Genomic DNA, 20,837 nt, shown 5'->3' with positions numbered 1-20,837 from the left:
GGTGACAACATCTGGAGAAAACAGACTGTATGGGGTTAAAAAAATCTCCAAAAATACGGCATCATTAATGGCCTGGGAGAGAAAATCACCTTCTATCTTGTTAAAGTCACTGTTGCTGACATTCTTTGTAATATACAGCCAAATGGGATTCTGATGCATGTATTAAAGGTGGCTGTCTTAGGAGAGGATTATTTTCTATTGTCAATTTGATGCAGTTCCAAATGGCTTCACATCTCTACAAGGAACATGAATAACTTTACTTTTAAAAGAAGAATAAATTAGTTTTAAGTGTGAATAAACATTTTGGGTTTTATTTTTTTAAAGCCCACTTCTGCATTGAAATACTGCCCCCAAATAACCCTTTTTCATATTTTTTGTTTAAACTGAGACAATTAGGCAGTAGTTTATTGATTCTAACCTTGAAAGTTTGGATCCATGTTCCCATCTTCTTGAAACCAATAAAAGTATAAAGAAAATGTTTTTTAAATAAGAAACTAATGTGGATCTTCCTAAAACCACAGAGCCAGCAAAACATTGGAAATACAGTTTATGCAGATCTCTCCAAGTGCTCACCTTTCTTCCGGAACAGGGCCTTTGGCATCTGAGGCAGGATCAGTCTGCAGCCCTGGGCATTGGACTCCATGATGTCATCACACACCTGTGCCTCTGGGTAGAGGGTGCAGGTGAAGTACAAGGATGCACTCTCTGTTATCTCTGCGAGCTGACAGAAAGAGTGCTCCTGCACACAACCTACAGGCAAGAGAGTAGTGTGATTTTAGTTTTTGTGGGGTCTACAGGGGAGAATAATCTCTACAGGATTCTCTGGGTGGGGAAATGCCTGGTAGAGATCCCTCCTAGTTAGGGCAGAGGCCTGAGACTGTCATGATCATCCAGTCTGGAAGGCCCATGCAAAAACGCTGGGGTTCTGCTAGCTGGGGAGGGGGCCGTGTGCTCCTGAATAAAGGCAGAGTTGAAGGCATAAGGGACAAACCTCAAACTCAGCAATACAAGAGGCAAAAGAGTAACATTGCATTGGATCTACCCATGGCCATCTCAGAGGAAGTCAGGATCTGCAGAGGACTGTAAAAACTGTGAACTTTGTGAATGGTCTCCCTGCACCTGTGACCAAGTCAGCCTGTGCCCCTGGTATATATGAGCTCCCCAAGGGCAAGGATCATGGTTGATTTGATTCATTTTGGGTGTTCTCTTTCTTCTCCAAAATCAAACACAAAGCTTTGAACATAATGCATACTTAATAACTGCCAAATGGATGGATGGATGGATGGATGGATGGATGGATGGATGGACGGATGGTTGGATGGGATGGATACATGGATACATGGATGGATGGATGGTTGGATGGATGGATGGATGGATGGATGGATGGATGGATGGATCGAATGGATGGATGGATGGGATGGAAAGATGGACGGATGAATGGGATGGATGGATGGATGGATGGGTGGGATGGAACGATGGATGGGATGGATAAATGGGTAGATGGATGGATGAATGGGATGGATGGGAGGATGGATGGATGGATGGATGGTTGGATGGATGGGTGAATGGACGGATAGATGGAGAGACAGGTGGATGAAGATAGGTTATGGAAGCAGAGTAGACATTAACTACACTGTAACCTTCTTGGAGATAGGGGTTATGTGCTATCTTTCTTTTATGTCATCCACAGTGATCCATGAGTTATGACACAGAATTTGGCCTTATCTGTGTCTCAGGAGTTGCCAGACTTGGCCTGTGATGCCTGACTACAGTGTCTGGAAGAAGAAGAATGAGGTCTAAGGATACTTACGAGAAAGGCACCACAGGTTTGCCTGCTGGGCTGAAAACAGGTGCTTGAAAAGCCAGTGCTTCTGGCTGGATAGTGATTGATTTCCATTGACAATGACCTGGTTGAGGTCCACAGGGGAGAAAAGTTCTGTTGTCAAACCTGAAAAAGAAGCAGGGAGTCAACTTCCTGCACCTTTAACTCTAGTGAATATGAGAAAAACACAAGAAAGCAACACACACACACACATAGAGACAGAGAGAGAGAGTGTCAGAGATAGAGACAGAGACATTTTTATGCTGTGTGAAACCAGAGCAGGATTGAAGTCAGTAGAGCTGGGAGTTGGGTCAGACAGGAATAGTTCAGAAGGCCCCAGGAAGTCCTAAAAATTATGGGATGGCAAAATCTTAGAATCTGGGTTTGGATAAAGCCTTGGAAGTTATCTGGTCCACCTTTTCACCTAATGCAGAAGTTTTCCCCTGGAGACTTCTGTCTAATGCCTCTATAGCTCCACATGACATCATTGTGCTGACCACAGCAGTCCACTCCATCATTAGGAAGTTGTATAGTCAAGTCCTCTTTTTGTAACTTTGAACCACTGATCCTCTTTTTGTCTTCTGAAGCCACATGGAAGTCCAGCCTCTCTCCCAAATGGTAGTCTTCATCTACAAAGTCAGCTTTCAGCTCCACTTAACCCAAACTTGAAAGTTTTAGCTCAACCATTCCCTGACTCTGTCTTCAGGTATTCACATGCCATGATCCCAGCTCTTCCTGGAGTCTCCACTGCCTACAGAAAATAAGTCCAGGTTCTTTTCTTAATCTGGGCTCGACCTGCATTTTGAGCCTCAACTCGGATTGTCTTGATTTGCACTTCAGCAACACAACAGCCCTGCTAACTCTAGCTCATCACCACACTGTTTGCAGTCCCCATGCAACTGCTCATGCTCTTCCCTCTGTTGGCTCAAGCTCCATTACACCTTCCTCCACCACCCAGCTAGTGCAGCTTGTGCTTTGAGGATCAGCTTTGATCCCTCCGGCTCTGATGTCCTGTGACTCTATAAAGAGGTTCTATAGGGCCAAGGACCCCAACACCCAGGCCCAGTGGGGATAGCTCTGTAACCTTGGAGGGCTCTGTCTTCCAGGGGGATGTACAACGGTGGCAAGATGCAGATCAGGGAGATGAGCTGGGGAATGTTTGCAATGTCCATTCATTCAGGGCTCTGTATAAGGGGCACTACATCCCATATACACCTCCACTTTGCTGTGGACTTGGGCACTGCACTTTCCTTGTAGTGCTTGTCAGCAGCCATTTTCCACACTTCATAAAGCAGGCTCAAGGAGACTGAGCTTCTTCACTAGAAAGAACCACTGGACAGGCTAAAGGCTTTATGAGTACTTGGAAAGGTCAGAAGTTTAGTGCTGGCAGAGACACCAGAGACCATGTCACCATCCCAGCCTGCATCTCATGTGATTGTATGATGGCCAGTTCCCAAGCCTGTTTCCTCACTGAACCATGCCTGGCACAAGAGGAAAGAGACCTCAGAGATCATATTGCCTCCCCAGCCTTCATCTCACATGATTGTATAATAGCCAGTCCCCATGTGGGTCTCCCCATTGAACAATGCCTGGCACAAAGTAGGAGCTCAGGGAGATCACAGATTGCCCCTGAAGAAAGCAGAAAGAGAAGAGAAACAAGGCAGCAGGACTGAAGGCACACCTGCTCTCGGAGCCTTGGCACAGGTGTTCCCCTTACCTGGAACACCTTTTCTCAGGTATACCTGGGAGCATCTGGCAGATCCTTCTGGCCTCCTCCGAGAAACCTTTCCTGGCCCCTGCAGGCTGCTAGCATTCCTTCTCCTGCATTCTCACTGCAACTGACAACTGTCCACACTGCACCCCTTGCCACACTGTCATGCAGTGGCTGGCACATGGAATTCTCACTAGTCTGTGAATGTCCAAGGCCACATCCACATGTGCTCAAAAATGTCTGGTTGGATGAAAGAATGAATACTGTAGCCACTTCATTTTATACCTGGTTTACATGCCATATTAGATTAAGCCATTTCCTATTTCTCTTAAAACTATGTGCCCTCCTTAAAAGCAATGAGACCAATCACTCTCATTGGCTTCCTGGGTTTGTCTCAAACATTCAGACTGATTGGGAGTAACCTGATACACAAAGGGGAAGATTCCTCACTGTCCTCTGAATCAGACAGGCCATTCTCATGGACCCTGAGAAGCACCGTCTGAGTAAACAAGCCCATGTGGAGATGCCACTCGGCCTGGACTCAATGTGATTTTTTTCTCCAGGCACTTTATCTACTTGAGCCCAGGAATGCAATCAACTGAGAAAGGGAAAACTGAGCTGAGCCTTGTCTATTCATCCTGACTCCCCGCAAGGTCTCCAGTGGGGGCCAAGCTCCCCGTCTAGGGGAGAGGGAAGAAAGCAGGGGGCAGGGGGAGCATCTTGTGTGAATCATGTGAGAGTTTTGCAGATGCTGCCCTAAAGTAGCCCTAAAGTAGTGTGTGATGATGGATTTGACAGAACCTTCTCAAGTGCCACTAACTCACACACATTTATGTTATCACAAACTGTGTGGCTGCCCCTCAAAGGCATTGCCAAGGTTGAGGATCACAAACACAATGCCTGATCAAGTAGGGGAGGGCAGGATGCTGGGCATTTTTTAGGCATGTGTTAAGTACCAGGCACTGTGCCAAGTGGTTGCTATCTAATGGGATAAGAGGTAGACAAGATTCTTTTACACATGAATCCAGGGACCTTAGCAGGGAAGCAAATTACCCATGGCCGTGCACTAAGGCATGTAGTCAGTGGCAGAAACACGGTTCGAGCTCTAGTATCTGCTCTGTAGCATGATGTTTTTTTCCTTGTACCATGCTGCCTTCCTGTGCCAGCAGTCTGATCTGGCTCTCCCTCTTCTTATTCCCTTCTCCTTCCTTCTTTCCTTCTGCTCCTACTCCTATTCCTACAGTGCGTCCATGCATGCAAATACACACACACACACACACACACTGCAGACCACATGCAGATGTCTTGTCTCCTGGTCCTTGCTGAGCCCATATTGAGCAGCTGATCTCCCTCTCTCTCTGAGTTTTAGCTCCACCTCAGTAATAATAATCACAGACTCTGGAGGTAGAGAAGTCCAGACAGTACATACGTACTGTTCCTATTCATGTTTGGAATCACAGCTTTCACTGTATGCCATGACATGCAAAAGATTCTCACAGACATGTCATTCATTAAACAATTTCAGAATATTTACACTTTGTTTATACTCTTCAGGGTTGACATAAGTGAAGCCCATTGGCCACAGTCAGGTGAACCTTGCTCTTTGTTTCTTTTTTCAGGTTTTATTATTATGGTTGTCTTCATTTCCAGTAACACTGATGAATTTGCAGTGATTTTGCCTTACTTTCTGTGACAATTGCCCATCTGAGGAGCTTCCCATATTTATGAGCTGGATAATTGGGTTAAAAGATTAAAGGAGAGTCCATGGATACAGAATAGAGTGATGTCAATACGTCTGTTCATTGTTTAAACTCTTGGTGCACCCATTTAGTCTCTGCATTCAGACACCCAAGTGTGTAAGAAGGTTTGGGGGTCAGTACCTGCTTCTGTTGGAGATGCTGGCCTTGGCACTGTGTCTTTTCTACATCCCATAGACTCAGGCCGAGACCCCATGTCAGAATCTAGGAGGAAAAAAAAGAGTTGTTGCAATGTTGGGGAGAAGGGGTAGTACTCCACTGGTCAACAAAATGGTAGTAGCAATGTGAGAAAAATCAGGCCCTAAAGCCAGGTGACTTAGATAAGATCTGCAACAGATGCCCTGACATGGATCTGCACTCTTTTTTATATGGAACATCATCCAACCTCTCAATGATAGAACACTCATTATCTGTGATATTGAAATTATTAACATATGCAAAGCCCTTTCGAGTTAACAAAATATGCTCATAAATATTGCTGTTTATAACACCCTGTGTAGGTAGGGAACAAGATTTCCATTTTACTCTTGAGAAAACTGAGACTTAAAGAGGCAAAATAATTTATCCCAGACCACTCAAGTGGCCAGTAAATGAATTAGAAATTTTTAAAATTTAACTAAATGTTCAAGTCAGGAACAGGTCTTCCATGAAAGCGAGTGAGCCTGTGGCAGTGCAGGTATCAGGCAGGCCTTAAGGCACTTCTCTGTAGTGCGGCAAATGTCCTGGAGAAATGTAAGTCCCTCATTTTTCATCAGCTAACACTTTATCAGAAATTTCTGATAACTAGGAAGTACTGGACTTGGGATCTCCTACCAGTGTCTGGTTTCAACCCCAGGACCTCCCAGGCATACCATGGGCATTTCACGTATCCTCTCCAAGTCTCATTTTCCTTGCCTGGAAAATGAATAAAATATCACCCCCTCTTTAGGCCTACATTATAGGTATAATTAAATGAGAAAAGAAGTACATAATCTCATTTTATCTCTTTAAAATGAAAATGATGGTAAACACCTTCCTTTTCATTTTCTCCTCCCCCTCCTTTTCTCCTCTTCCTCCTCCTCCTCTTCTGCCTTCCTTCTTCTCTTCATCACCACCACCCCCACCACCATTACTCAGCATGTATGATATCCACAGCACTGTTTTATGCATTGAGGTATTATTGCTCAGGCAATTCTGAGGCCAGTGGCGTCTGTATCGCACGTTACCCATGGGGAATCTAGGCATGAGGGGCTGGTCCATGGGCTCCCAGGCACATGAGTGGGGATTGATAGGAACAGGATTCACATCCCATCATTCCAAGTCTGTGCCTTCCTGCTCTTTCAGTTTATCAGCATGTAGAAGCAAGTCGCCAATCCTCTCTTGGGACACTGAAGATCAGCGAGGACAGATTAGGGGAACAGGAAGGAAGTAATATGGGGTCAGAGGCTTTTTCTCATGCCTCTCACCCAGCACATATGGCCATGACCTGTGATGGGCCACTGCTCTATCTGCTCCCTCCTGAGGCCGGAACCCTTCAATAGTCAGGGCTGTGCCTCTCATCTCTCCCCTAAATGCCTTTCATTTTCCCTGGGTCTGAGTAGGCACTTGGTCAACATTCAGAAAACGTGAAGGAGGACAAAGAAACAGAAGGGAAGTGCCAAGCATACATGTTGTCAGACTCTCCATTTTTCCCACACTCTGTCCCACACACCCAGAGTAGCATTATCTCTGAGCAGGAGATCAGGGCACTACCTGCCTGGGGTCCTGTCCCCAGTCCCTGGGCCTCAGGGTGAAAGGCACATGGGGCTGAGTCCACTTGGACAAATGCCTCCTGTGCTTTGCAATGGCCCTGAACTCCCCTCCTAGGAACAAGGGTGTCTTGTGGTCAGCAAGCTTTATCTCACGGGAACCTAGTGCTTCCTCTATCCATCCCTTCTTGGGTTTCCACAGTATTCATTTTTGTTTTAGACTTTGGCATCTTATCTGATGAGTTGGAGCCCTTCTATTCCACAGAAAGTATGCATTCGGAAAGTGACTCTCTACCTATTCCTCTATAGAAATAGAGTGCCCTGTGAATGAGAGGTGGTGCCAGACAATCTCATGTAATCAGCGTCCTGCTAACCCCTTCTTCCACCACGGAGCTCACCTTTCCAGAGATAAACCTGCTGAAAATTGGTAAAGGTGTCTTGAGTTCCTTCTAGGGGTGTCAGACCTGCAAAGGAAGATGTTTATTTTTATGAGCTTGAGTGTGCTGTCACTGGGTACCCACCATTACTGCAATAGCCCCATCTCCCTTGACACAGGCTCTTCCTAGGCCTGAAAACTCTGTTTCCCACGTAAGATGTAACCCAGAAGCTTCTTGCAGCTCTATTCCAGCTCCCTAGTACAAAACCAGAGCTGGTCAGACATGGGTGTCATACTCAGGGCACCAAAGGGACTACTTCCGTGAGGGGTTGTGAACCTATGACTCGGGAGAGTCACTTAAAGAACTGGAGATTGGCTTGAAGAAAGTAAACCTCCTGGGACACTCGAGGGCTGCGTGAGTTTCCCACATCACTTAACTCCTCAGAGACTCTTGCCTCATTGGTAAATGTGGACAGTGATTTTGAGAATGGGAATACTGTATATAAACTATCCTCTGCAGTCTTCAACATTTGATAGGCAGCCACTTGTTGGTGGCTGCCACAACTCAACCGATTACTAATATTATCCGATTTTCCTTTCTGGCAAACTGCTCTCCCCTGGATCCCATTCTGGATGAGACTAGACTTGCCACACCATTTCCTGATGGTCAGTGCTGCCTCTTTTGCCCCTGCTCAGTCTTCAGTTCCTTTCAAATTCCCTGTGACATGGAAGGTGAGGGAAATAGCCCAGATAGCAGAGTCTGGAGGCAAATAAGCCCCATGCTACAGGAGAGGGCTGGCTGACAGCCTGGGACATCGAGATATGATCAAATTTTGTTTTTAATTATTATTAGGAGCTAGTCTTTTTATACCTTTATTTAAATTTTTATTTTATTTTACTTTAAGTTCCAGGATACACGTGCAAAACTTTGTGCTGGTTTGTTACATAGGTATACATGTGCCATGGCAGTGTGCTGCGCCTACCAACCTGTCATCCAGGTTTTAAGCCCTGCATGCATTAGGTATTTGTCCTAATGAAGAGCTAGTTATTGATAAACAGTTATTACCATTTATCCAACACTAGCAGTGGTGTCTAAGGGAGAGAATACAGTCATGGGTTCCTAGTTTCTGTTTCTGGTTGGGCCAGTAAATCCCCTTCCTCATCACTCTTTTCTGCTTATCACTAAAGACAGAAACTAAAAACCATGGTTTCAGAATACTAAAAACCTAAAACAAAACAAAACAGAACGACAACAACAAAAGGTGGACTGGACAAGCTTGCACAAAAACCTTCCTTATATTACCTAATTTAAAACTCACAGGCATGCTATAAAGTAAGGTCCCTGATTTCCAGATAAAGGAATCAAAGTCAAGAAAGGTTAATGCAAGAATTCAAACCCCATCTATTTGGCTTCAAATCCCATACTCCTTCCTAACCACCACACTAAGGAGAGGATAATATACAGCCATGCATCTCTTACCAACCAGAATATGTTCTGAGAAATGCAATTTTGTTGTTGTGTGATCATAGAGCATACTTACATAAGCCTAGACGCTCTATATACTTTTATTTACATATATTTTCATACAAAAAAAGTCCCAGCATCATTAATGAATCTTAATCATTTCCCCTACTTGATCTGAAATGTCAGTATCAAGTGCTATGTATCAGGTTTCTATTATTATCCATTATAATCTTATGCATTAATCTTATAATCTTATTCTCCATTTAATCTTATGGGACCACCATTACATACATGGTCCTTCATTGGTCAAAATGTCTTTTTGAGGTGCATGGCTGTACTTCAGAATTCTGTCCATCTGACATGGCAAAAATGTTAAAGGTGTTTGTGTTTAAAGAGGTATGAACTGAACTCTCTGGAAAACGGCTCTCAAAGTGACAAGTCTCCCCGGGGCCACCATGTTCTAGGACACAAAGGTGAGACAAAAAGACTGAGTTGCACTTTCATTTGATTTTACTTCTGAAATGGGAATAAACAATGGTGCTAGAACTTCTCAGACTGTGCAATGTTGAGATGTTTCTCTAAAGGATCTACTCAAAATTCTGTCATAGCCTTCTTTAGAAGGTAAAAGTTATTTATAACAATTTGAGCAAGTGAACACCTATGGCATCTGAGAGATGTAGACTTGGATCTCTGCAATTACTGGATTTGTCCTCCTTGTCCTCCACACTGCAGAGGAGACCTCACCATATACTCCTACTGCAACAACACAGAACCAGTGGTTGCGCACCTGCTCAGTTTGTGTTCCGTTTTCACTCTCTCCTCATGATATCATCATTTGCTTATTTCAAAGCTCAGGCTATGGGGTTTTAGACTTTGTCACAAGGGAAATCAGATAATTTTTTTTTAAACTTTTTTTTTTTTTGAGACAAAATCTTGCTCTGTTGCCCAGGCTGGAGTGCAGTAGCACGATCTCGGCTCACTGCAACTTCTGCCTCCCAGGTTCAAGCAATTCTCCTGCCTCAGCCTCCCAAGTAGCTGGGATTACAGGCGCCCATCACCACACCTGGCTAATTTTTGTATTTTTAGTAGAGACAGGGTTTCACCGTGTTGGCCAGGATGGTCTTGAACTCCTGACCTCGTGATCCACCTGCCTTGGCCTCCCAAAGTGCTGGGATTAAAGGTGTGAGCCACCGTGCCCAGCCTTAAATCTTTGTATACCCAAATCTATTGATATACTGATTCTTTAAAGATAGATAGATAGATAGATAGATAGACAGATAGATAGATAGATATGCCATATGCAGATACATATAGAGAGAGCTATAGATATAACCTATATACTCATATAGGTAATACAGATGTAAAGTGAATAAGGTTTTTAAAATACTTTTGGTCATGCATTATAATTCTTATTTAATCTGTAAAACTTAAAACAACAACATTTATCTCTAGAGTATTGTATTGCTCTCAAGTCTAAGGCTGAAGCCAATGACCCCATTAAGAAGCAGTTTACCATGAAATATATTTGCAGCGACCTGGATGAGACTGGAGACTATTATTCTAAGTGAAGTAACTCAGGGATGAAAAACCAAACATCAAATGTTCTCACTGATATGTGGGAGCTAAGCTATGAGGATGCAAAGGCATAAGAATAATACAATGGACTTTGGGGACTTGGAGGGAAGGGTGAGATGGGGACAAGGGATAAATGACTACAAATAGGGTGCAGTGGATACTGTTCAGATGATGGGTGCACCAAAATCTCACAAATCACCACTAAAGAACTTACTCATGTAACCAAACACCACCTTACCCCAGTAACGTATGGAAAAATAATATATACATACGTGTGTGTGTGTGTGTGTGTGTGTGTGTGTAGTTTACCATGAAATTACTGGGGAATTTGGGTTATGGTCCCTCAATACAAATACAAATTCGGTCACATCCCCATGCCTGCCCCTTCCTAAGAGCCGTAATCCTCAGGAAATGTCAAAAGGAAGGTCTTTACCTCTCAGCAGTCTCAGTGTCTGACTTGCGGTGAATTGGTGGTGAGTATTTCACTCTCTCTGAGACTCATTTCTGTCGGTGTGTGTGTCCTGTTTTACATAATGTCAAAAATTATAGATGCTTTTCACCACCCAAAGACAAATGGGTGCTTCCCACAGGTGCACATCAGTTTGGGACTATATTTTTGGCCCAGAATGTACTGAACTGTGATAGGAAGCAGACACCTTATACACTCTGTCCATCTCAAGGCAACAGAGCCCTGGGTGTGCCAGCCTGGGAAATATGCTGTCTTAAGTTCATCCTTGGTTTTTGCCTGTTTCAACACAATTTAATCCAATGGAATTCAACTAAATTCAGCACAAGTATGTAGAGCACCTTTGTAGGTCCAGAAAGTCACCTGACCAGCATCTACAGAGATGATTGAGTCCTGGGAAGCACCTTTGTCAATCACCACAAGGAAAGTTATAACCCCTTGGTGGTCTTCATTGTTAATATGATTGCCAAGTCTCCATAGGAATACATAGAGAATACTGGGTAAAAGAAAGAATGTTGCCCTTCTTTCTCTTATCTTCCTCATCTCTCATTCCCATCCCTACACCCAAACTCACTTCCTCCTGCTTTCTAAATCAGTTAATAGGACCATCTTCCTCTTGGGTCATCCTTGACTCCTTCTCCATCAGTCTCCACATGCATTCAGACTAGTCCTTAAACTGTTCTTTAATCCTTCCTCTCCTCCAAACCCTTCCTCTCAGCTCAAGCCTTACCACATCTCCTAACTCCATTAGGTTTAGCTAATCCCCACCCAGGCTTTGACCTTGGCCCCCTCCCATCTCTCAGCCACACAGCCCCCAGGTACTCATCCTGAAAGACAAACCTACCTTTGGTCCTGCAGGAGCTACAAGGATGTCAGAATTCAGTTCCTTGCAATCTGGCTCATGACAGCTGAGCAGCCTCATGCCCTAATCTGTCTCCAAAGTGCCCACCTCCCGAGTCACATTGAATGCTTGCTGTCAGGCCTCTGCGTCGTTGCATGCCTTTTTCTCTCTGCCTAGAACCCTGTTCTCTTTCACTTGATTGACCTCTACTCATTCTTTCAGAATCAGGTTCTGCATCACTGCCTCCTGAAAGGCTTCCGTGAGCTCTCCAGCTGGTCACACACCCCCGTCCTCTGAGTTTGCAGTATTCAGAGATCTTCTCTTTCTCTCCCCTCATGCCTGGTAGTTACTGTCCAGATTCCTGGATACACTGTAAGTCCCCTCTTTATATCACCCACTCCCCCAGCACAATTCTTGGCACAGAGTTGGTGTTCAGTACTTAAATAAATGCAAGGATAAATGAAGGAGGGAGAACAAAACAATGAATGATACTCAGAGCCCACCAAATAAACACAGAACATTGCCTTCCCACGCATCAGAAGGTTAGCCCCAAATTAGTTTTTCTAAACAGACTTCTGACCCTTTACTCCATTCCCCAAAATTTCCCTAATAGAATAGAATAAGAAGGTACACAGAACGCAAGCAAGCATCATTCCACCTCTTCCCTGATAAATGATCACAGTTTTGACTGCCTAGAAAATACTTTCATTTCTTCCCCAATAACTGAGTTAGAATATCCCTTCTACACACACAGGCCTCCAGCCCCTGAATCAGGGTCGCTGCCCCTGTGATCAAGGCTGAAGGAGCACAAACACACTGAGAACTTGAGGGTCTGGGCACAGAGCCCATTCTCCAGCATTGCTGGGTGTGGCGTGGTCTTTATTCAGAAAACTTCTGAAGAGATCATGCGCTGCATCTGTGGCAGTCAATTTTAATCCACACCCTCAGATTAAACTGGACAGGATCCTAAACAGAAAAGCACACTCTAGGAGTGGTCACGTGGCATGGAAAAGCTGCTGTCCAGGAGCCCCGCCCTCCAGGAAGGAGTCACAGATACAACAACTCTTTATCCCAGTTAACACCACCACCACCGGGCTTTGTTAATTAGCCTGCTGAACGCTGGAAATAGGTACATATTTATTGGTCAGATTCATAGCATTCAAAACATGTGGCTTGGCTAAATGTATCACAGTGTCACTCCTATGCTGGCAGGAAGAGATTGTGACAGATTCCTGAGCCCAATAGCCCCAGAGCCATGGCTTGATTCAAAACGGGTCTGTGATCAGTCACAGATCTGAAGGATTCTTGTTCATCTGATTTTGACAAGAAGGTGAGTTGAGTTCAGCTGTGAGAATAGTATTGGTTCTGTCTTAAATAAACCTTTCCAACAAGGTGCCAAGGATAGCAAGATGGGCCTTCACTGGGGCCACTGAACAGGTGACAGGTCGCGACAGTTTCTGGGCCTGTTTGCTAATAACTGCTTGGATGTGTGGCAGAATTTGGAGACTTGCTTTCATTACAATCCACTAGTGACTTGTGGGGGGAAAGACCTCCAGCCACCAAAGATGACCATTATGAAGAATCAGCTGACAATCCTGGGCCTCCAGTGTTGGTTAGGTAGGTTCAGAATGGCTGCTGTAGGTCCTGGAGGCATTGATATAAGGAGGGAGTCTCCCAGGTTCCTTCCCAGCAGATGGTGCCTAGCCTCAGGGGAACCAAGGCCTGCTCAGCTGTACCAATACAGTGGCACTTGCCTCAGGAGGCCATGTGTTTCCCTTGCCCCTCTGCTAGACAGTGAGCTTCCTTAACAGGAGGCAGATATCAGGATCTCTACATCCCACTTCCCAGCGTGAAGCAGATCTGAATAATGATCACATGATCGTGGAATAAAGGAAACCCAAGCTGTGCTACTGGTGAGCTGAATAACCTTGAGGAAGTTCCCTTGAGTCCCTATGCCTTACTCTCCCCCTCAGTAAATGGAGAAAATGCCACTTCTCTCCAGGTCTTAGATGATGAGTGGAAATGACGTATGCAACATGAACTGCTGTTCTATGCCCAGGGCTCTGAGGGAGCTGCAGAAAGCCACAGCTGCCCTTGGCACAGTGGCAGGATGGAAGGGTTGGGAGCTGCTGCCCTCCCTGCAATTGTCAGCCAAGTCCTCTGCAACACCACTGGGTACACACCCTGTTCCTTGGCCCAGCTGGCGGGGTCATTCTGAAGTGTGTTTTGCACTGATCCAGGGAATTAAGTACAACTGGCCTCAGTCCACCCTTTATTGGCTGTTGTGTCTTCTCTGTGTTACTTCCCCTGAGACTCTGTTCATATTCCTTGTCCTTCCTATTTAAATGACACTCCTGAATCTTTGTCTCATGGTTGATTCTGGGGGAATCCAAACTATAAACTAAGACACAAACATAGCACTAAGCACATGGCAATGCACAACCTGTGACAGCAGTAACTAATAACTGTAGGGCCCTTTTTAAACGACTCATCCTATTCCTAGGCATTCATCAGCCATCTCATCTAGATGCGTCTGGTTGCAATGAGTACCACAGGTATACTGTAACTTTCTCCACTGAGGTCCTGGCACCCCAAGATAATGACAATCACTGACATAAAACAGACCCCTATAAAGTGAACACCAGGCATCAGGCAAAGCCTCACAATCACTCAACATCAAGCCTTTTGGATTCAGGATGAACCCAGTAGTATTTCTGCCAAGGCTTTTTTTTTTTCTATCAAATTTTACATCTGTGTGGCATTAGGGGACATTTAATCTGCCTTTTTTCCATTCATTTGCACTTCAAGATTTGTCAAAAACTAGCCATATGCAGCCCCAGAGCTTTCTAAGATGTTTTTCTGACAAATAAGAGGGTTGACCCAGCCAGCAGCAAATAGTTGAATGCACTCAGAAATGCTCATTGGAAATTTGGGAGATCCAGATCCTGAGTGGATTTCTCTCTGGAGAACACATGTCAACCCAGTTACCAAGGTGAAGCAAAATCTCATATTCTCAGCCATCACTCATTGCTGATGGCAGGAAAGAGAAACCTCACAGCAAAAGGTGCTGTGTCTCCAAATTAGATAAAAATAGCCTCCAGGTGTTTTGTGGGATTAGTTGTTTGGGGTATAATTGTTTGTTTGTTGGGGGCTGGTATTAGAAGTCAGTCCTAACTTCTGTGTGGCAAGTGACCTGAATGAAGCTTTTACCAAACAGGAAAGGATATGCTAAGGAGACATTCTGTGTTCCTACAATCCCTGTCAGTCCACTAAGGTGGGCAAACAGGAGGCGTGCTGTATTTAATAATCTCTGTATCTCTCACCCCATCTAGCCTGTGAGCTCCTTAAGAACAGAAGCCACTGTCCCCATCTTTGCATCTGGACCTGGCCAGGTCACCTCACCCTCACATCTACCCAGCAGCTGCTCAGGATATGAGGGAGGGAGGAGGAAACACAGGGGCTGCTCCAGCCTGGGGAAGGGCTCCCCACAAACTCACCTCCTCCAAAGGTGTTTGCACATCTCCCAGCTCCCCTCTGCAACTCACAGTTGACCCTACAGCTTTCCTGGATCTTCTGTTCCCTTCTCCCAACAGCCCTGTAAAATCCTTGAAGTAGAATATCCCATTAGCAGGCATTAATACCCAATATCTGGAGCATAGCTGGCCCCAAAGTGATGTCTGAGGAGTGACACTCTCAGTTACTGGAGACCCCTTAATTTTTCTGGCACAATAACAAGGAGAACTCCAAAGCACTTTCCACTTCCAGTAAATTGCACATAGGATGGTGGAAGCAGAAGGCGGCAGCCAGGAGTGGGTAGAGAGCTTCCACAAGATAGCACTGGTCTCCTAAGCTGAAGGCTTGAGCCCCAGCCATGGGACTAATGCAAAGATTGTTTCTTAAAGTGTGTCATGTCATAGCTCCAAACTTCACTCTCATGAGTGAAATCGTGATATAACCAACTGCCTCACCAGAGTGCCCAAAGGATCGATTGAGTTGTACGTGGAAGTACTTTGCATAATACAGGGCAGATATTAATATACTTACTACTTGAATTTGTGTTCTTTTGGGTTGTGATTTCCTACACCTGGCAATCAATTCATTTGTGCTTTAAAAACAAATGCCAATTCTCCATTACCCAGGTCATGTGTTGAACCATAGCCTGATAGTACCAGTGAATTGATCAATGAAAGCAGATGTCTGCACCCAGAAGTCCCATGGGTGCCTCTGTTGGGGCTGTTAGGGAACCAGGGACCAGAGAACAAGGCATTCTTTGACAGCCTGGGAAGCCTGCCAGCACTTCACTCAGTAATCTGTGAACAAATGCGCCCATTGCACAGATGGAGGCCCTGAGGCTGAAGGTGGTCAAATGTCTTGAATAAGGTCACAGAGCTAGGGGAAAAGCCAGGCTCAATCCCAGGCATTTTCACTCCCAGCCCTTGTGCCATATCTCCAGTGTCCACCGCGAGCCTGCCATGCTCAGCACCACTCTGCTGCTCCACACACATTCTTCTTTAATCCTCTCAACTATCCTGGAGAGTCAGAGTCCACCATTATCCTCACTGTGTAATTGGGAATACCAAAGCCTAGAAGGGCCACACATTGAGGAGACATTCACACTGGAATTCAAATTCCAGGGCCTGATTCCAGAGTCTGTCTTCACAACCTTCTATCCCATTGTTAAACTGGGATGAAGAGGCCAGTCCCCAATCAAGTTTAGTGGAGATGGAGTTTGTCTTTATTGTCCCTAGCACCCCCTATGTTCTTTCAAATCATTCCATGCCCTCCCCTGCAACTGTTCCTATACCCAGAACCCTCCTCTTTTCCTCCATCAATATCTGTTGTTAGAAAAGGGTATCTATCAGTTCTTCAGGCTGTAGTTAGAATTTAAATTATTACACTCCCTCCCTCTCACCTCCAGGGGTTAATCGTACTAAAAGGCTGACCTCTTATTTTGAAGAGGAAATATCTGTGCCCTGTTGCCTTCAGTTGGAGGTAGCCTCCTACTCAGCCTTTGTATAGGGCAACCTCCAATTTGGAGTATCAAGGCTGCCTGAAATCCCTATCATAGTGAACACTTCTTAAAGCCTTGCCCTCACCCACAATACACACACACATATAGGGCACTGAAAAAAACAAACATTTCAAAAGTCTTTTGGTAACCACTACTCTTGGAGGCCAGACAAGGGCACAGTCCTCATTTCTTGGGCACATACCAAGCACATGCTCTGAGTTGAGCAACTCACTCTGGATTTACTGCCATGAATATATCATATGTCTTTCTTGAAATGCCTGTATTCACCCTGTGCTACCTCTTGGAGTAATGAATACCATATGTTTACTACTCATCATATAAATAAGTGATTTGATTTTATTGACCCCAAAAGAAACTATTTGTGCTTCATGGAATTCCACCAAATTCTGTGATATTTTATTTTCAGAATTTGGTGACCATGCACTCACAGATATATATATCTTTTTCTATGCCATCATTATAAAGCATAGCTCAATGGTGGTAATCCAGAAATTAATGAAACACAATTCAGTTTTTAAAATATGACAGAAAACAATGACAAATTGAAAAAATAATGATAACATCATCTAATATCAATACCACAGATCAGGAACTCTGCTAGTTCTTGATCTGCAAGGGCCCATACAGAGAAGTGGTTAAGAAAGGCAGTGAGAGAGCCAGAATGCTGGGTTTCAGATCCCAGCCCTCTTATTTACAAGCTCTAAGACCTAGGGAAGTCCCCTAACTGCTATGTGCCTGAGTGTCTTCAGCTGGCAAACCGGGACAATGATAATAAGAGTGCCTCCCTTGAAGCACTGTGTTGAGGACTTGTGAGTACAGGTCAAGGCCTCAGAGCAGGGCTGCCTCAGAGGGTGTGCTACGTAAGTCATTTCTATTATCCTTATTTTTCTATCGTTATATCCTCTCCTTTTATCCTCCCAACCCCGTGAGATGGGTACTGGTATTACTGTCATTATATAGACAGGCAATTAGGTCTGAAAACATTCATTCACCTACTCCAGGTCACACAAGTGGTGTCCAAAGCTAGGATTTAACATCACAGACAAACTTTCCACAGACAGGCAAATGCGCAATTGCGGCACGCTGCTGACTGCACTGCCTAACAAAGGAATGGGCAGAGCATCCATGAAGCTCTGTAGTCGAGGAAGCACTAAGCCCTGTGGGTAGTGAGGGAGGGCTCTTGGAGGAGGTGACATGGAATGCTCTGCCATTGGAACCCTGAGAAATGCAGGATATAAAGGTGTGAGTCTCAGAAGCTTCCCTGGGAGGCAGGAGAGAGTCTCTGCCAGCCTTTGGGAGACCACTTCCTGCAGCAACATAAGCACCCAAGGGTTCCCACAGAAAGAACCCCACTGACCCTCTCACATCAGGTGCTCAGTCTATCTGGTCAGCACCTGCACATGTCTTCACTGCTCTCAACTCAGAAGGTGGAGTGGAAGCATGGAGGTGCTTTCCCAGTTCAGGTTCTGGCAGATAAATAGACAATGAGGAGCAGGGCTTCCCCTCGACCTCACTCTGGAGCTGGAAGAACGAAAGGAACAGCTGGCCCCATCTTCATCATAAGTCAGACTCTCAGTGATGGAAGGAAACTTTCAAGCCATCAGTGCTACATAAGCATTATCTGGACCACTTGTTAGAACACAGATTCCTGGGACCCACCCTGAGGGCTGGGGTGTGGCCTGAGACTCTGCATTTCTAACCAGCTTCCAGTGATGGTGGTGCTGGTGGTGCTGGTCCTGTCTTTCCTGATCACATCAGTGGTACATGGTTGGCCAGTCCCTAGCCCAGCACAGAGTGGGCATCCACTTTTTCCTGATGGGGGTCTGCTGGGAGAGGCAGTGCAGGGCTGTGAAGGTGATGCCACTGGCTGGGGGGCCTCAGGCACTAACTGCCCATCTCTGGAAACTGAGAGGCTGGGGCAGATGATCGCAGAGATGCAGCCTCACTATAATGTTTATATGTTTGTAGAAAAGAGCTTCCAAGAGAAAGAAGAGGAAAGAGAAAGCCCAATGGTTATTTCTGTTAGTTGAGTCCATGCAATGGAGCCCATGGTCCCCTGCACCCATCACTAGAGTGGGCAGTACAATTGGTAAACCTGGAATTTCTTAACTCATAGAGGGGGAAAATATGCCTAGATGGGCATTAGTTTGGGGGACAGATTGCATTTCAGGCTCCAGTTTTCCATCCTTCTTTGTAGTCATACTATTTGCACATGACTTGGCAGTTCCCCCTACTAAAGGAGTAGAGTCTATTTCCCACCCTTTGTCTCTTGTTTAGCCATGGGATTTGCTTTATCCAATAGGATGAGGCAGAAATGGTAACGTGACAGATCTGAGCTCCACCAACAGAGGCCTTGCTTATTTCTCCTTTTTCCTGCTTCTGCCATCTACAGAAGAGTACATTCCTCCAGAGGAGGATGAGAAACTCATAGAGCAGGGCCCAGATGTGCCAACCAAGACTAGATGAGATCCATCAATTGCCAGCTAACCCCAAGATTCTTGAGAGCAGCAGACTTGCCCTGCTGGGCCATCCTGCCCACAGTCCACCTGCAATCTGAGGAGCTAAATGGATGCTTCCCATAGAGTTCTGCTGAAAAGCTAGGGTTGTTTCCATCCAGTATGATTGGTAAAGTTTTTTTTTTTTTTTTCAGAAGTATAAGCTCCTCAGGCCACAAGGAGGGCTCATAAGAAAGTAGCAGAGGGCCTTGCTGGTGTGAAGAGTAATTTTGAAAGAATATGGACAAATGGCAAAGACTTACTCTTGATGAACTCCTGGCCTCCAAGACGCAATATCACCTGGTGGCTCTCCTGGTCATATGTCACACCAGGACATGTAGCATTAGCCCAGGCTTCAGAGGGATCCATCCAGTCTTTGACATTACAAAGCAGGACACTGGGTGAGCTCAGCAACCCACAGATGATGGCACCTGAGAATCACAAGAGGTAGGAGAGGTCAATGTGATGGAGGGGGACCTTTAGAGACTCTTCTCTGTCCCCTGAGAGCATCTGCAGATAAAGATAGGTGACAGCGTCTCAGGAGAAGACATAGACACTAGAATTCAAGAGCCTGGTTTTAAATTGAGACAATCCTGCAGTTGTCTTATTGGCAAATTTCCAAGGGGAGGGTCACCTTCAAGCCTACTGATCCTTTCCCTCCCTATGAGAGCTTTCCTTCATGGCATCCATAGCACTGACAGCACCTCCAACTTCCTGGGCGCATCACTGCCAGAATCCTCAGTCACCATGGTCTACACCTGCTGAACAGGGTGATTTTCCTGAGCTGCTGCTGCTTCAATTTCCTCTTCCTTTTTCTCCTCCCTTTCTGCCTCATTCCCCGTCATATTCACTCTCTCTCTTTCTCTCTCTCTCGCTCTCGCTCTCACTCTCACTCTTGCTCTCGCTCACTCTCGCTCTTGCTCTCGCTCTCTCACATGCACACAGACACACACAAGATCAACCTTGAAGGGTCTTATAAAGGAGTACTTAGATTCAAAGTAAGAAACTATTTTTGGGGGGGGGGGGACAGAGTAAGAAACTATTAAAAAGTAAGACCTATGCACCAATGACACATATTACCCTATTAGGAAGTGAGCTCCTCGTCTTTGGACATATCCAAGCAGAGACTGTGTGTCCATATGCCTAGGATGTGTGGAGAGAAATCTGTAACTAGGGGAGATGACATTGGACTCTTTTATCTTGAATAGGTCTCCTGACTCTGAATTTTAAAAAGCTACCCAAAAATTATGACTTTGTTTAGCATCAGAAAGACCTACTCCCAAGGTAATGGAATTTGATAGTGATTTTAGCTGGATACATACAAGTAACCCACACTTTTTTTATATCTGCTATGTGACAGCCACTGTGGTAAGTCTTTAAGTATATTAATTCCCTTAATTCTTATAGACATTACTATCTCCATTTTACTAATAGGAAACTGAGTCTCATGTAAGTTAATTAAGCTGCTTGAGGATATTCAGATTTATAAATTTATATTTATGCCATTTGGATAAATAAACCTTTTAGGGAGTAGAGTTGTTCAGACTCTCCTGGAAAAAAAAAAAAGGTC

At 45.0% G+C, this 20,837-nt stretch overlaps 1 protein-coding gene across 4 annotated transcripts in view; it reads right to left on the bottom strand.

Annotated features, from left to right (window-relative positions):
- TG (thyroglobulin) overlaps positions 1-20,837 on the bottom strand; it is a 269,572-nt gene that overhangs the window by 166,472 nt on the left and 82,263 nt on the right. For all 4 annotated transcript variants that reach the window (XM_016959884.4, XM_016959885.4, XM_016959886.4 and 1 more), the window contains 5 exons: positions 19,531-19,698; positions 7,416-7,481; positions 5,414-5,494; positions 1,811-1,948; positions 574-750 (listed from right to left, as the gene is read on the bottom strand). In XM_016959884.4, the coding sequence (XP_016815373.4) occupies positions 574-750; positions 1,811-1,948; positions 5,414-5,494; positions 7,416-7,481; positions 19,531-19,698 (630 nt within the window). The remainder of the gene's footprint in view (positions 1-573; positions 751-1,810; positions 1,949-5,413; positions 5,495-7,415; positions 7,482-19,530; positions 19,699-20,837) is intronic.

This window comes from Pan troglodytes, chromosome 7, assembly GCF_028858775.2.
Source record: "Pan troglodytes isolate AG18354 chromosome 7, NHGRI_mPanTro3-v2.0_pri, whole genome shotgun sequence".
NCBI lineage: Eukaryota > Metazoa > Chordata > Mammalia > Primates > Hominidae > Pan > Pan troglodytes.
The sequence above is the reverse complement of the archived record's forward strand: the minus strand, read 5'-3'. Positions and strand labels throughout refer to the sequence as shown.